The 17,307-nt window shown below is 34.7% G+C and overlaps 1 protein-coding gene across 7 annotated transcripts in view; it reads left to right on the forward strand.

Moving 5' to 3' along the window:
- Window positions 1-17,307, forward strand: part of AKAP9 (A-kinase anchoring protein 9) — a 166,758-nt gene that overhangs the window by 94,075 nt on the left and 55,376 nt on the right. For 3 of the 7 annotated variants that reach the window (XM_016945127.3, XM_016945128.3, XM_016945124.4), the window contains exons 17-22: window positions 523-876; window positions 2,783-3,007; window positions 4,160-4,300; window positions 4,782-4,885; window positions 7,120-7,325; window positions 14,845-15,077. In XM_016945127.3, coding sequence (XP_016800616.3) covers window positions 523-876; window positions 2,783-3,007; window positions 4,160-4,300; window positions 4,782-4,885; window positions 7,120-7,325; window positions 14,845-15,077 — 1,263 coding nt within the window. Of the gene's footprint in view, window positions 1-522; window positions 877-2,782; window positions 3,008-4,159; window positions 4,301-4,781; window positions 4,886-5,395; window positions 5,492-7,119; window positions 7,326-14,844; window positions 15,078-17,307 lie in introns of all 7 variants that reach the window. The other 4 variants (XM_016945121.4, XM_016945118.4, XM_016945125.4 and 1 more) reach the window with 3 other exon arrangements.

The raw sequence follows: 17,307 nt of genomic DNA on the forward strand, positions 1-17,307 counted from the left end.
TGAAACTTTGAACCCATTGGAAATTACATAGAAATGTATTTCTATTTCTTAACTTGAAGAGGTATTTACTATAGTTAAGCTACAAAAACTGGTTACAGTATTAGAATATGATCACATTTTTATAGGAAAATTATATCTGTATCTATTCATATCTATCTCTGCAAAGAAGAATAAGAAGATTTGGGAAAGTATTCACTAAAATGTTTACATTGATTTTTCTTGGAAGAGAGAAATATAAGGGCTTTTATTTTCTAATTTTTACTGAACATTTATGTCTGTTATAATAAGAAAACATTTTACTTTTTATTTAAAGTGGCAGGCAGTAAAATAAATACTTTGACATTAGATTTATTGTAAAAAGAGAATCCATCTCAGTATTACTTTATTATAGGATTTCTTTTTGTTTAGAACCGTGAGGCCATGCTTTTTTCTGTTTATACAATTTTGAGTAGTAATTTACTTTTTAAATTCCTGCTGATATTTCTAAATCTAATCCTTTATTGTTTGCTTTTATTTCTTTAGGTTATTGTGTCAATGAGTATAGCATTTGCTCAACAAACTGAACTGTCTAGAATATCTGGGGGAAAAGAAAATACTGCATCATCAAAGCAAGCACATGCTGTGTGTCAGCAAGAACAACATTATTTTAATGAAATGAAATTATCACAGGATCAAATTGGTTTTCAGACTTTTGAGACAGTGGATGTGAAATTTAAAGAAGAATTTAAACCACTTAGTAAAGAGTTAGGAGAACATGGAAAGGAAATTTTATTATCAAATAGTGATCCCTATGATATACCAGAATCAAAGGACTGTGTGCTGACTATTTCAGAAGAAATGTTCTCCAAAGATAAAACATTTATAGTTAGACAGTCTGTAAGTATGCCTCCTTGAATATAAAAAACTTATTTAAAAATTGTGAATTCTTTCACTATAAAAATATTAGCAATAGTGCTGCTTAATGTTTGGAGGAGGAAAATATCAAATTCAGTCTTATGACTCACATTGTTGTTTTGTTTTGTTTTGTTTTTGAGGCTGAGTCTCACTCTGTCGCCAGGGTGGAGTGCAGTGGCATGATCTCGACTCACTGCAACCTCCATCTCCCAGGTTCAGGCGATTCTCCTGCCTCAGCCTCCTGAGTAACTGGGACTCCATGCGTGTGCCACCACATCCAGCTAATTTTTGTATTTTTAGTAGAGACAGGATTTTACCATGTTGGACAGGATGGTCTCGATCTCTTGACCTTGTGATCTACCCTCCTCAGCCTCCCAAAGTGCTGGGATTACAGGCATGAGCCACCGTGCCCAGCCAGTTCACACTGTTAATGTGTTTTATTAATTGTAAGATATATGGATAAGTGACTTAATATTAGTATCAAATAAAACAAGTCTGGTTCATAGTATTCTTGTTTATCTTAAAGATGTTGTACCTGGTAAAATCCCATTGTAAGTTGTACGTACATTAATTCTGTTTCAACCAATTCAAGATTAATTATACTACAATTTGGTAATATCTGTGAATAAAAGATTTGCTTAATTAAATATAACAACATTACAAGGAAATAGCTACCTATTTAGGAAGACTAAAAGATTTTACTATCTATATCCTAATTCTTGATTTATGTACTTATTTATTAATAGAAGATCTATTCTGTGTCTGTACCTCAACTGTTCACTGCCTTTAACAGAAAGTAATAAATCCTACTTCTTTTAACATTATCTGAATTAAAATTTTTTATTAATATTCAGGATAGGTTATGTTTTGTTCAGACTAATATTCAAGTAAAATTGCCAACTCCAAGCCGAGTGTGGTGGCTCATGCCTGTAATCCCAGCACTTTGGGAGGCCGAGGCAGGTGGATCACTTGAGGTCAGGAGTTCGAGACCAGCTTAGCCAACATGGTAAAACCCCCTCTCTACTAAAAATACAAAAATTAGCTGGGCATGGCGGTACATGCCTGTAATCCCAGCTACTTGGGAGGCTGAGGCAGAGGAATCACTTGAACTGGGGAGATGAAGGTTGCAGTGAGCCAAGATGGTGCCACTGCACTCCAGCCTGGGTGACACCAAGACTCCCTCTCAAAAATAAATAAAATAAAATTGCCAACTCTTTATGGAATGCAAAACTTGTTAGGTGTTCTTCAAGACCTCTTTAATTTACCAGCAACTGTTCAAAGCAAAATTATTTGTATAAGTAACATTCCTCCAGGAAATGATGTACTCATAGAACGTATTAAGGAGTTGACTTCTTATGAGTGTGAGACTCTGGAATGTAAAGCTTTTATCTTCAAATAAAATGTATTGAAAATTATTTTTTATCAGTAGTTCTCTGTGGTACTGTGATAACCACTGTGTAAATTAAATGGGTAGTTTCTCATGTTTCATACATTTAATTTTAAAATATAAATATTCCATGGATATTATTTTCCCTTCTTAAAATGTCAAGAGGAATAATGGCATTATAGCTTCGTTAAGAGTAGAAGGAATCTTAGGTATCTTAGTTCTTTTTTTTCTATTAGAATTAGATTAAGTCTAAACTAATTGATAAATAGCTGTTTTGCTTTTGGAAAATAATGATAAAGTAGCTTTATGTTGTTTTAGAATTGTAATTAAGAAAAACACCATTTTAAAAATTATGTTTTTGTTTAATAATAAAATATCACATGCTTTATGGGATAAGTAATAGAATTGCTTTCGTATTTGTTTAAAATATTAATGCTGACAGATTTTTACAAAATGTGTTATGGTTGAATTGTTTTTTTTTGTTTTTTTTTACTGTTAAAGATTCATGATGAGATTTCAGTGTCAAGCATGGATGCTTCTAGACAACTAATGTTGAATGAAGAACAGTTGGAAGATATGAGGCAGGAACTTGTACGACAATACCAAGAACATCAACAGGCAACGGAATTGTTAAGGCAAGCACATATGCGGCAAATGGAGAGACAGCGAGAAGACCAGGAACAGCTACAAGAAGAGATTAAGAGACTTAATAGACAATTAGCCCAGGTAAGGGTCTTGTAGTCCCCTTTCTCTCCCCAGTTATTTTTTTTTCCAAACACCAACTTGAACCAGATCCCCAATTAAAACAACAGTATTTTTTACGTAGCCATAATTTTTTTTTTTTTTTTGCTGAAATCTGAATAAACTACATATATTTAGCATCAGGAACACACTCTATACTAAGACAGCAGCTTTAGATCTTGTTAGGGACACCTATCTCAACCTTGGAGTGGGCATTGTCTTTCTGTCATTTTATTTAACTCCTTTTTCAAGCACTGGAAAAGTGGCTACACGGTTTTGTTTTTTTCTTTTAAATCATTCCATTAGCCATATATAGCAAACTCACTTTGACATTTTGGAAATAACATTGTGCTGAGGTGCTCCATTATGCAGTTACTATCATTCAGTTTTACTATCTTCATTTATAGTTTTGTGAGTCCACCAATTAGCATCTCGAAGGTTTACCTTTATCTGTCTTTAATCAATCTTTTTAATCATGAATGGAAATCGGAAGTAGTATGCTTCTGAAACTCTTTCCAGGGAAACATCTCTTCTTGATTTGAGAAATGCAAATTTATTTAACATTCTTATCCCTTTCTTGACTAAATTTAAATACTTCTTGGTATTTGGGAGCTGGATTCTTGTCAACTGCTGTATAAAATATACTCACAAAACCATTGCAGAAAAGCAAGAAATATTTATGTAGAAGTTCTTATGAAAACAAATTTATTGAATTTAATTTTGAAAACTGAAGCTAAGAGAGATAATAAATATCTAGAGATAACTATTAACAGTATTCTTTCAAACATAAAATAATAGGATAATTGGGAGCTGAGCATAAAACATTATTTGGAAAAATTAACTTTGCTTTTCTTCATTGCATTTTGTGAATTCAAACTTCTTAATTTTCAATGCAAAATTGACAAAAATTAATTGAACTGCACAAATTCCTGAATATATAGACTTAATTGGCTTTTAAAAAATATTTTAAATTTTGCATTGATCTTTGTATATACTTTTAACCCCTTACGATGGAATATGAATCATAAGTAGAACCAGGGCCTGTTGGTCCCGGGGGTTAAAAGAAATCTGCTTAATATTTCTGCCCTTTTTCTCTATCGCAAACAGTATTCTTTCATGACCTTTTTTCTTATTTAGAGATCCTCCATAGATAATGAAAACCTGGTTTCAGAGAGAGAGAGGGTGCTTTTAGAGGAGCTGGAAGCACTAAAGCAGCTGTCTTTAGCTGGAAGAGAGAAGCTGTGTTGTGAGCTGCGCAACAGCAGTACGCAAACACAGGTAGTATGGACTTTGCCCCACCTAGGAGCAATGGATCACCAATTCAGTAGGATTTGTTTGTCTTTGTTGTTGGTATGAGATGTATTCTTTTATAGGTACTGAGCTTAACATATTTGTGACTGCATATGTGTAAGGTAGGTGGAGTCAAAATGCCTTACATTTCATTTAAGGTAATTTGAATCTGACATTCTGTTAACAGCAAGTATTGTTGCACCAAAGAGAACCTAACAAACTTTATTGTTGCACTACAGCATGGATAATTTGAACCCACTAAAATTTTTTATTTGTGTACGAGAATCTTTTATCCTCTTTTGATAACACTAATCTCAAGTGTAGTTAAATATTATACCAAACAGTATCAATTTTGTGCACAGAGGTTTCTATTTTATCTCATACCAATATAGAAGAATGACATGCTGTTTCCAAGTTGACAGGTTTTCTTTCTGTCTTCTCCTCTCATCCTTTACACAAACTTAAACAGAATGGAAATGAAAACCAAGGAGAAGTTGAAGAACAAACATTTAAAGAAAAGGAATTAGACAGAAAACCTGAAGATGTGCCTCCTGAGATTTTGTCTAATGAAAGGTATACAAAATGTGTACTTTTTCAGTGCAAAGTAAATTAAAATGGTTGTTTCAATGTAATAGACTTTGTCCTTATTTTTATCTTGTACATTGATACTTTGTCTTAAAAATCATCATACCATCTGTGTATGAAACATGTCCATGTATGTGTAGTATGTACAGGATTTTCAGTTTTTCATCATTAAATAGATAACATTTTTTAAAAATCTTTTCTATATAAATTTTGATTGGATATTAATCACATACTTAACTGTTAATCACCTGATGTTAGCAAAACTTTTCCTTACTTTGATTTTGTAGAGGTTAATATAAAAATGTAAAATATTAAGTGAGAATAGTTATCCTACATTAGTATTAAAGACTTTAAGCACAATATTTTAAACTTTGTTTTGTTCAAATGAAAATAATTTCTTTAATTTTAAATTAAAACTAATATTTACTTCTTAATTTCCTCCTTTTCCAATTTCTGTGACTGTCAACCCTCTTGTGTCCTCCTAACCTCCTTCCTCAGCTTGCATGGAGGAATTTGGCCCCTAAGATTTTGGCTTCCCCATTGGATCATCAGTATGGAACGCAGTCAGTATGGAACTCAAACAAGAAAGACAGTGTATGAAAATTAGAGTTACCATGGCAATATAAAATAAACACTTTGTTTATTTTATATTATTTATCTCTAATTGGTAAATTTTGAAAACTATGCAGTATTTAATTTCTAGGAATTTTTATAGTAAGTGCCAATAAAATGAGTATTTTTTTTAACCACCATATTAATTTTAATCATTTCTCTTAAGTAGAAATATTTTCACATTATTCTAGTTCTGGGGTTTGGGGCTTAAACAAAACCTCAGAACAAGTTAAGGAAATAAAACCCTTGGCTTCCTACTAAATTAGTTTAGTTTTATTTTTAGTATTCTTGATTATATAAGCAGAGAACTTGATCTAGGTGCAAAAATAGAACCGTCTCTTTCACTTGACAAATACTAACGGAAAACTTCTCCATTTATTATCTTGTTTTAAAATAGATATGTCATGTGCCTGTGAAACAGGTGTCCTTTAGCCTGATTTTTGGCAAGCTCCTACAGTGTGAAGCTAAAAGATAAAACTGTCTTAAGGCAGAAGACCTTTACCATGAAAATCTTTTATTTTGTCTGCATGTATAAAGTGTGCCTTTGTTGAACTGAGTTGCTAGGACAAGAGAGTTGTTTAGTTTTTAAGAAAATTAATCAGGCAGTCTTCTGAATCACCATTTATGGAAGTAGCTTTCTTCGCATGGTAGAATGTTCATGTTAAGCAAAAAAGAGAGTGTACAAAAACACTTTGTTCAGGATGATCTCATTTTTGTTTTTAAAATACGTATATATTTATAAGAGAGGCAGGAGGAAAAGTCTAGAAATACAGGCATTAAAATTGTAATAGTGATTGCTGAGGTTTTTTGGTGAGTGGTTAGCAGTATTTTCCAAATTTTTTAAAATAAGGATTACTTTTTAAAAAGAGAGACACACCAAATTCATTCTAGTTGAAAACAGGTTTCTTCTGCTGACTTAAATGAGTGTGGTGAGTGTAACTTGAGAAATTTCTGTCCCTGGAGCAGATGTAATAAAAACGGCCTATGATACTCTCTGTGGTGTTGACAGATAGTGAAATTTCATTACACACCTTTTTAAAAACAGATCTCTGCCTATTACTTTTTGTAATTTAAACATTCAGCTCATTACCATTAACTTGTACAAATACTACCACATAATTTTTTCTGGTGTGATTTTAAAATTATGTTTCAAAATATGTTTTTATGTTTAACATATAGAAAGATTTAAATGTGCAAAATACATATGTATAACCATGGGCAGCAAGCTCAATAACTTGCATATGCTTTGGCACTACCATACTTTTTAAAACTTAAATTTTGTCTCCCAAGATTTTGTCTTAACCTAGTTACTGGCTTAAGACTCTAGTTATTTTTTTCAAGTCAATTAAATACTGTACATTTTAAAAAATGGTATGATTAAGCTAATTGGCCAAAATTTTTCAGACAAAAACAAATCATTTTATAATATAGTTACAAATAAAAAACTAGAAGCACTTTATTGTAGATGCTATTGGGTATTATTTTAATAAAAAGGATCATCTGTTATTTTTCAAATCAAATATTTTGCAGTGTACTTTTTAGTGGACATAAGCAAAGTGTTTGCTTCAAAAATATTAAACATTTTAATCAATGCTTCTTTATCTATACAGGTATGCACTCCAGAAAGCTAATAATAGACTTTTGAAGATCCTCTTAGAAGTTGTAAAGACAACAGCAGCTGTTGAAGAAACAATTGGTCGCCATGTCCTTGGGATTCTAGATAGATCTAGTAAAAGCCAGTCATCTGCCAGCCTAATTTGGAGGTCAGAAGCAGAGGCATCTGTAAAGTCATGTGTCCATGAGGAACATACAAGAGGTACTAGTTTTCTGTGTTGTGGAAACAATCATTTCAACAAATCTGCTGAGTTCAAGGCATTTTGCCATGTGTTGAAAATATAGAAGAGAAAATAAGTATTTTCCAGCAAATGGACCTTCAAACAGAAATACATTAGAGCAACTCTTTTCAAACACCATTATTGTATAGCATTTGCAAGTGGGTATCATAGAGTTGTCATTATATTTACCCAGGGTTGCCACAGTGCCTACATAAACCAGAATGCTGTTACATTTCTCCACCGATAAAAGAAAATTTATACATCAGCACTTAGGACTCTTACCAGTATCTGTGAGGTATGGATGACATCCTGAAACCATCCTACAGATTAAGGAAAGATTAGAAATAAAGACTTTTTAGGAACCCAGCACCAGCTTCATGTACCTGTTGAAATGGTTAGAAGAAAGTCTTGATAAGAAACCCAAGATTTGGTGTTACCTTTGGACTGTCCTTTGCTAGATTCTTTCTTCCTTTTGAAAAAGTGAGTTGAAATATTACACAATGTGTATGGATCCAGAGATTAGGTCCTGATATGCCAGAGCTGTCTTCGTAACTCTGTCTTCCTTCAGCTGTGTGGATTCAGCTCTTCTTTCTGTTTCTTTTTTTGTTTGTTTTTTGTTTTTTTTTTTGAGACAGAGTCTCGCTCTGTCGCCCAGGCTGGAGTGCAGTGGCGCAGTCTAGGCTCACTGCAACCTCTGTCTCCCGGGTTCAAGCAATTCTCCTGCCTCAGCTTCTCAACTAGCTGGGACTACAGGTGCATGCCACCACGCCCAGCTAATTTTTGTATTTTTAGTAGAGACAGGATTTTACCCTGTTAGCCAGGCTGGTCTTGAATTCCTGACCTCAGGTGATCTCCCTGGTTTGGCCTCCCAAAGTGCTAGGATTACAGGCGTGAGCCACCATGCCCGGCCTCTTCTTTCTATTTCTTCCCATCACATTGCTGAACTCCATTGTCTCTTGTTTTTTCAATTTCTTTTTCCTTGCAGGAGAGGGAAATGAGGAAATCAAAAGAGGGGAAAAGTTTTGTGAGATGGAGAAACATAGGATCTGGACTCCTGGCTCAGAAGATCAAGCCCACAGTTCACTACCATTCCACACTCAAGCACTTCTCCCATAGAGGCAGACCTAAAATGCCAGTTTTTGTAATTTTTGAGAGAATTCTGTTTGTTAAATTTCATGTGGAGAAATGAAAAGAAATTATCCCATTTATGGAAGGTTTGCCTAATTATAAGTTGGCCAGTAGTATGTTTCTAGGTACAGAGAAAAGCTTGATTTGGAATTGCAAATAAAACTGATTTTTAAACACCTTAGCTGAGTTCAAAGATAGTTTTAAAAATTGTTTTTAGTAAATTAAGAGCTGAAATAATACTGAATTTTAAACCTTGCTTTCAAATTCACTCTTTTCAAACTTGGTAGAAGGATTTTTCAAATTAACTTCACTCTTGGTTAAGCTCTCAGTCACGGCTATTTTATTTCTGCATATGGATCTTTATAGAGAAGAATTAGGTAACATTTTCTTGGTCTGATAAAAGTGTGTATCAAATTATGCTTTTAAAAAAACAATTATTTCACAAGCTTGTTTCACTTAACCATTTAGGGAGGGATTTTGCTGTTCTACTGGTAAGACCTAGACCAGGTTGACTGCCATATTCAGAAGAGACTCTGAGAATGTTCTGTGCATTACAGATGTATTTTGTGCTTTTGTTGTTGTTGTTAGCAGTCCTCTTAGATACTTCTCAACATGGCTGCCAAAGTATTCAGCAGACAACATACCTTGAAAGACAGTGAACTTACTTCCAGAGCACTGTCTCCATAAAAGGGAATAAATGGATAATTTAACTCAAGCACAGAGGATTATATTTATGTTCATTTTCCATGAGAAAGCAGACCTAAAAAGACTTCTGATCCACTAGCCTATTTTCTTGCATAAGTGTATCTAAATCTTCCAACACACATGAAATATGTATATCCTATTTTAAGATACAGTAATGGTTTTCTTTCCTTTTTTTTTTTCCTTTTGAGTCTCGCTCTGTCACCTAGGCTGGAGAGCAGTGGCACAATCTCTGCTTACTGCAACCTCCACCTCCTGGGTTCAAGCCATTCTCCTGCTGCAGCCTCCCAAGTAGCTGGGATTACAGGTGCCTGCCACCATGCCTGGCTAATATTTTTGTATTTTTAGTAGAGACAGGGTTTCACTATGTTAGCCAGGCTGGTTTCGAACTCCTGACCTCAAGTGATCCACCAACCTCGGCCTCCCAAAGTGCTAGAATTACAGGCGTGAGCCACTGCGACTGACCATAGTTTTCAATTATAAGCAATTTTATGAGTTTAATTCTGCAGACATTTACTGAGCTATTTCTCTATGCTCTCAGCTTTACAGCAATTCATAGTCTAATGAAGAAGTCATTGCTATTCTGATTCAAAGCAAAATAGAGTCATAATATTTAATATTTTGCCTAAAACCACTACGTATATTTGAATCAACTAAAACCTTTAAAATTTTAGTTATTTAACTGTTGACCGATTCTGAAAGAATAATATTGAGATAAGAGAAAAAGCTAAATCCACAGTTAAGAAATATAGTGTATAGAATATTGTAGCAGAGATAATTTTGCTAGGATTAGTATCATTGGTTATATTTACTTTCCATTTAGTTAACTCCATCTTACTGTTTTTATGTTTAGCAGCAGTGTGATCATCTTACTAATAAAATTGGAGCAACCACTAATATTACTGGGGGACACTTAATGGATCCATCTTGCATCTTTAAGGATATATTGAGTTAATAGAATTTATAATTTAAAATTTTTAATTTTTATATAAACTTGAAAGAAAATACTGGCTTTAAAATATTAACACTGTGTTCCATATGTAAGAATTTTTTCTGACATTCCTTCATAAATATAATGGGAGCATTATTTTTAAAAATGAAATAAACTTTTGACAGTTTTATGTTTTTTAGTATAACAAAAAAATTAAACCAGTCTAATTGCGAAGCAACTTTTGCTTTTCAGTTTTCATATATGACTTTTTGTTGTAACACTTCTGATGTGTTTTCAGCCTTCAGGTCTGAACTTGTTTCGATTTTAAACATGTATGGACTTGTTAACACTCAAAAAGTAAAGAATAAAGTTGCTAATATTTGCTTCCTCATAAGAGTAACCTAGTTTATGAAATTGAAGGGAAATTTTGAGCTAACATAAAATCACTTAAACCTGAATGAATATTAGATCAGTTCATAGAAATGAATTCCCCAGGTTGTGTTGAAAAAAAAATTTCCTTTAGGTCTTCACTGTGATGATTCAGTGGTTTTATGCTCACCTCTCCCATAGGAGGCCAGGGATGGAATCTTGTCTGCTGCTGCCTCCTTTTGGAGAAATGCAATCTTATAGAAGGAATGCTAGGGGCTGAGAGTCATGGCTCATGCCTGTAATCCCAACACTTTGGGAGGCCAAGGCGGGCAGATCACCTGAAGTCAGGAGTTCAAGACCAGCCTGGCCAACATGGTGAAACCCCGTCTCTACTAAAAATATGAAAATTAGCCAGGTGTGGCGGCACATACCTGTAATCCCAGCTATTCGTGAGGCTGAGGCAAGAGAATGCTTGAACCCAGGAGGTGGAGGTTGCAGTGAGCCGAGATCACACCACTGCACTAATCAGAAGGCCTTGTTTTCTTTTTTTCTAGTCCATTGTGATATTGGGCAAACCTCTTAAGTCTCCCAGGGCTTCAGTACAGTTTTCTCAACTGTCAGATCCAGGGTCAGACTAAAGACTAGTGGTTTCCATTGGAGCCATTAGAGATTCAGAGAGCCTTTGGGGCAGAGAAGGCTTTATCACATTGCCTATCCCGCTTAAACCTGGGGAGTTTATCGTTATCTGTCAGGGAATGAACATGATATAATCCATAAAGTTAATAACTAAAGGACTTGAATAACCATCATTTACTATGTTTTAAGACATAAATCCAAGAGGTTCACCAATTTGAAATGATTCTATTTACCAAACTGGACATTCTAAGATTATTATTGGCATCTTGTGAAGTTCCCCTGCTAATCTATATTATCCTCTGAATTTTTCCCTCCAAGACTGGTTATTAAAAATAAAGTTTAGGGCCAGGCACAGTGGCTCACACCTGTAATCGCAGCACTTTGGGAGGCTGAGGCGGGTGGATCACACGGTCAGGAGATCGAGACCGTCCTGGCTAACATGGTGAAACCCCATCTCTGCTAAAAATACAAAAAATTAGCCAGGCGTGGTGGTGGGCGCCTGTAGTCCCAGCTACTTGGGAGGCTAAGTCAGGAGAATGACGTGAACCCCAGAGGCGGAGCTTTCAGTGAGCGGAGATCCAGCTACTGCACTCCAGCCTGAGCGACAGAGTGAGACTCCATCTCGAAAAAAATAATAATAATAAAATAAATAAATAAATAAAGTTTAAGCTTGATGTCTTTCTCATATTTCTATTTTATAGGATTTTTTTTAATTCGGTTTTTTCTTGGAACATATTCAGATTATTTCAGATTGTTTATACCTTCAAAATGTTATTAAGAAAATACCTTAAGCTAGGTGACGTCTTTGCCTTTTCTAGGTACTTTAATGTCTATTTTTAAAAATAAGCCATTTGGCTTAAAAAAGCCAGAGGCCTTTTATAAGTCACTTTCACGCACCCTCTTTATTTTGTGCTTGAGATTTGCTCCCATCTAATACACCATACCTTCAATCTTTTCCTCATGTTGATTCCTTCTCTATAGCCCAAAACATTAGACTATCTTCATACTGCCTTAAAAATTTAAGAAGTGTTGAATTTTCTCACCTTTGTTCCCTGCTCAAGGTAAATTTCAGCAAACTTTTTTTTATTTTTTTTTTGAGACGGAGTTTTGCTCTATCGCCCAGGCGGGAGTGCAGTAGTGCAATCTTGGCTCACTGCAACCTCCACCACCTGGATTCCAGTGATCCTCCTGCCTCAGCCTCCCGAGTAGCTGGAACTACAGGCATGTGCCACCATGCCCAGCTAATTTTTGTATTTTTGTAATTTTTTTTTGTATTTTTGTATTTTTTAGTAGAGATGGAGTTTCACCATATTAGCCAGGCTGGTCTTGAACTCCTGACCTCGTGATCCACCTGTCTCGGCCTCCCAAAGTGCTGGGATTACAGGCATGAGCCACCGTGCCCAGCTGATTTGACAACTGGGAGGTCAGTGTTGTCCTCTGAGAGAGCAGCTTTGGTACTGCAGGAATAGAAATCAAGGCTGGTAAACACAGGAGTCTCCATAGCATCTTCCCAGTCATTGTCTTGTTTGTCTTTCTAGACAAATAACATTACTAAAGTGTCTTGAAGCCGTCTCTTTTTGTCTGCTGGAACATCTCTCTCCTGCCTCTCTCTGATATTTTTTAACACAGGTTCTTTTGTTAGATTATGATATACAGAGACTTCAACTTTGTCTTCCTTCTGTCACTGAGTATTACTCCTAGGACAAATGTATCTACTTCCAAGGTTTCAACTCTCACCTTTCTACAAATGACTCCTAAGTCATTGCAGACCCAAAATTCCAACAGTTGACTCATCTTCACAAATCCCATTAACATTTCAGACTAATCATTTTTCATCCCTACTCTGTATACTTTTTCCTGATTTTTTAGTATTTTTCTTAATGATTTCTCTGTCACCTAAGAATCATCTAAGCTGGAAGCCCAGTCATCTTATGCATATCTTCTTTCCTTGTCTTCTTCTACATTGTCTTCTCCAACCTGTGCTTTCTCAATTTTTTCTCCTTTAACTTACCTCTGCATTGCTACAATTTGCTTCCTGATGCACATATTTGATATTATCTTCTTATTCAAAATATGATTTACTCTTTCCATTTGTTTATAGCAAAACCCCTAAGGTTCCTATAAAATTTAAGACCATTTACAACTTGAATCCAGCTTACTTTCCAGCTACCTTCTTTTAGCTCTCTCACCTACCTCACCACTATTTCTCCATGTCCCTTTGCCCTAAAAAGCCTAGAGTTCCCATCGTATCACACTGTTCCCTTTGCCTCACATTTCTGTACCCATGAGAAAGAAAATGTTACTAGAATGCATTTAATTTCTCACATAAAGATGCTATAAATTCCAAGATTATCTTGCACTTCTAAATGTTTTCAAGGCATTCAATTTTGAGCACATGGAGTAATATAAATAAGTACCAGTGTAGCTGATGTGTTTTTTACTTTGGAGAATAAGGATACAAAGTGAAAGTTGTATTTACTGTTAACCTTAAGAATTAGATAAACCTGTATATAATGGGAAACATTTAAAATCATGCCTTAAAATGCAATTTTGGGCTCTACAGCCAGTGACTTACAAAGAGGACATGCTTAGTGAATATTGAATTGTGCTGAATTCAGGTCTTGCATCTGAAGCTGTATCTGATGTCATTACTACATAGATTAAGAAAATATGGCACCAGCTACTTTAGCAAGACAAGTTCTAATAAGTAGCTCTTATTTTGAGTGAATGTGTCAAACTGAATGCTTATTCCAAGCACTTGGTACATGAAGATTTCCTCTGCTTTAATTGGTTAACTTTGTACAGTTACTGATAACAAATACGTACTACATGTAATAAAAGAACAGGTAATGCCTCTTCAGGAAACTTCACTGTTGAGTTGTAACATCTGCCACAAAGGAGTATTTAATGGCAGTGGTGAATAGCCTATGCTTTTATTATACCTTAGAGAAAATACTTGGAAAGCTTATCTTCTACCCATGCAAACTCATTTTTTTTAACATAAGAAATAAGAATAGTGTGGGTAATGTGGATAACAATGTCCAAAGTTAAATTAGACCTGCTCATCAGTCTAATCTTATCCCAGTATTCCTCTTAAAACAGTAGCAAGCAACAAAATGATCTCAGTTCCTTTTACTCTGTAGCCAAAGCAGATGATATTGCCCAGTGTTGGATCAAAAGTTAGTCATCACCAGATAAATTCAAGCACTTATTTCTATCCTGTACTCCCAATGTAGGCTCAAAAGTCAGTCTGCTCCCGAAAAATTCAAGCACTTATTTCTATCCCTCTGTACATTTGAAATGGCCTACTCCACAATGCCTTTCTTTTCTTGTGATTGTTTATGTGTTTCCTCATTACATTGTAAAGTCATCAAGGGTTGGAGCCAGATCTTGTCACCTATATGTCCCTATTACTTAGCAAACTCCACATGGTGGGCATGTAGTAAATTTCTGTTGAAAGGTATCTTAGAAGTTTTTATCAAAGAAAAAAATACTGAATTACCCACATGATCAATTTCTGCAAATTCCTATTAGCATAACATTTCTCATTCTTTTGCTTGGTTATTGAATAATATTATATCCTATATTTGCATATTTTATTTGTTTGGTTGCAATATTGTTTTAAAAGACCTTAAAATTTCCATGATTTCCAGTTTAGTTTGATGTTGTTTTATAACTTTTAAAAATTATGATTATTATAATTAATTTATGCCTTTAAAACACTGTTATTCTAGTTACAGATGAATCCATTCCCTCTTATTCTGGAAGTGATATGCCAAGAAATGACATTAACATGTGGTCAAAAGTAACTGAGGAAGGAACAGAGCTGTCACAACGACTTGTGAGGAGTGGTTTTGCTGGAACTGAAATAGACCCTGAAAATGAAGAACTTATGCTGAACATTAGCTCTCGACTACAAGCGGCAGTTGAAAAACTCCTAGAAGCCATAAGTGAAACTAGCACTCAGGTAACCTCCTTATATTGCTAATATGTACTGAGTTTGAAGTACAATATACTATCCCACTCTCTCGACTGAGCTAATTTTGATATTTTCATGGATAGCTGTTTGGCATTTTCAAAGCTTGAATGCATATGCATCTTAATTATCCCTTTGGTTGTATGAAAGTTGTATAGTATAAATGATTCTATACTGAATTCCTACATGATCCTGCTTTTGTTTTGTTTTGGTTTTTGCTTATTTCAGGTATATTAGTATTTAATTTTTGTGATTTGTACTTTCATATATGAAAACAACTGTTAATACTTTTTGTTTCTTAACCGCTATTAAGTACTTTTGACCTGGATCTCAGCCAGTGTTAATGCTGTTGCTACTACTTGATACCATTGTAAATTATAAGCAGTTTAGTTAATGCAACATAGTATTTGTCTTTTGATAAGCAACGTGAAAAATGTTAAATAAATCAGAAGTGGTCAGTGGTTCCAATAGGCTACTTGTTCTTAACAGGCTACTAGAGAGAAACTTCTCCAAAATTTGTTAATGCTGCCAACAGTCAAGCATGTGGGCTCCTCCTGAAACATTCACTTCCCCAGGCCAAGACCACAGCTCATAGCAGCTGTCTGCTTATGTGACCAGGTAGTGAAGTACAGTAGGAGTCTGACCATGGCATTTTCCAGATTTTTCCCAATTTGTTGAATACTAACTCCACGCTGTGTTATTTAGCTTCTTCTGTATTGTGGTAATTTAAATATCACTGAATGGATCACAAAAGCTTTGTGTAGAGCAGTAACCCTATGGCAGAGACTTCTCAAAGTGCAGCCCCTAACCAGCAATATCAGCATCACCTGGTGATGTGTTCAATATATAAATTCTTAGGCCCCACCCCAGACCTACTGAAACTGAGGGCCCAGCAACTTGTGTTTTTAATAAGTCCTTTATATGATTCTGATTCACACTAAAGTTTGAGAACCACTAATCTGTGGATTATTAGTATAATGTTCACATTGTTCTCTGGCTTAATTTTGAAGCACTCTACTAACATCTTTTATATAAAATGTTAAACTAGTTGTTGGCATTAGGTATAAAAAGTTATAAAAATGAAGTATTTCTTAAGTGAATAATATTTTTCAGCATTGGGAGTAGGCGTTTTTAAAAACTTTCTTTTAAATGAATTTCAGTTCAGTTTTTAATCTTCCATGGATAGATGTTTAAAGCCATTGATTTCTTCAGAATAGTCTCATTGATTAATAACTAAAATTATCTTGAACCTGATGAATATTTTTAACAGATTGACACAGAATAATGTGTAATATCTTTGTGAAATAACTTATATTCCACTTTCCTCTTCAATGTGTCATTATTTGGTTCTACTTTATAATAGTATACTTCCCTTTAACCTTCATTTTTTTTTTCACGTATTATAACAAAATGTAAAACAGCTGGGAGGCATGCTGTAATATCTTTGCGTTTTCAGTGAAAGAGAAATTCAGGAAAATAGCTTTGTACAGGATACTCTGAGACCAGAGAAGAGAGCAGCATCTGACATGTTAAGAGTATGGTGGGGACCAAGTCAAGTTTACTTAGGACTTGATGCTTAAGATGTTTAAGATGAGTTATTCACTGGCAAAATTTTTGAATATCAGGGCACTGGACAAGTATCTGCCTTATAGGCTGATTGGGTGATTTCATAACCTGTATTATAGGAGTTATTTACTTTAGATATTTGATTTGAGGGGTAACTTGCCCAGTGGTATGTCCAAGTCCATATTATAATACATTTATTACAACGGTTTTACCTCTCTTTTGCTTGGACAGGCTACCATACAATCAGGCCTATATTCACTTTATTGTTAGGTTCCTACTGGTTGGGATAGCTTTCATGATAGTATGAAAAAGAATGCTTAAGAGACTGTCATAAGGCCCTTAGAGAGGTAATCTCTTTAACACAATCCTTATTCAGTAGTCTCTTTGTGGTTCTGCAGAAATGTTATCTTTGAGAGTATGGTTTCACAGATTCTAAACTCCTGGATCAGGTAGAAATCAAAACCATTCTCTTCTTTGGGAGTAGTTTTTCAGCAATTAAAGTTTTCCAGAATCCAGAAGTATTATTTAGAGCCATAGGAGGTTATTTACCAAGAGATTCTGCTAGGCCTTGGAATAACTTAATGAATATGTAATTTATTCCCATGGAATTATTTTTACTGTAAGAAATTTTTACGGGCTTCCTAATACTTGTTTT

Source organism: Pan troglodytes, chromosome 6, assembly GCF_028858775.2.
Source record: "Pan troglodytes isolate AG18354 chromosome 6, NHGRI_mPanTro3-v2.0_pri, whole genome shotgun sequence".
Taxonomy (NCBI): Eukaryota; Metazoa; Chordata; class Mammalia; order Primates; family Hominidae; genus Pan; species Pan troglodytes.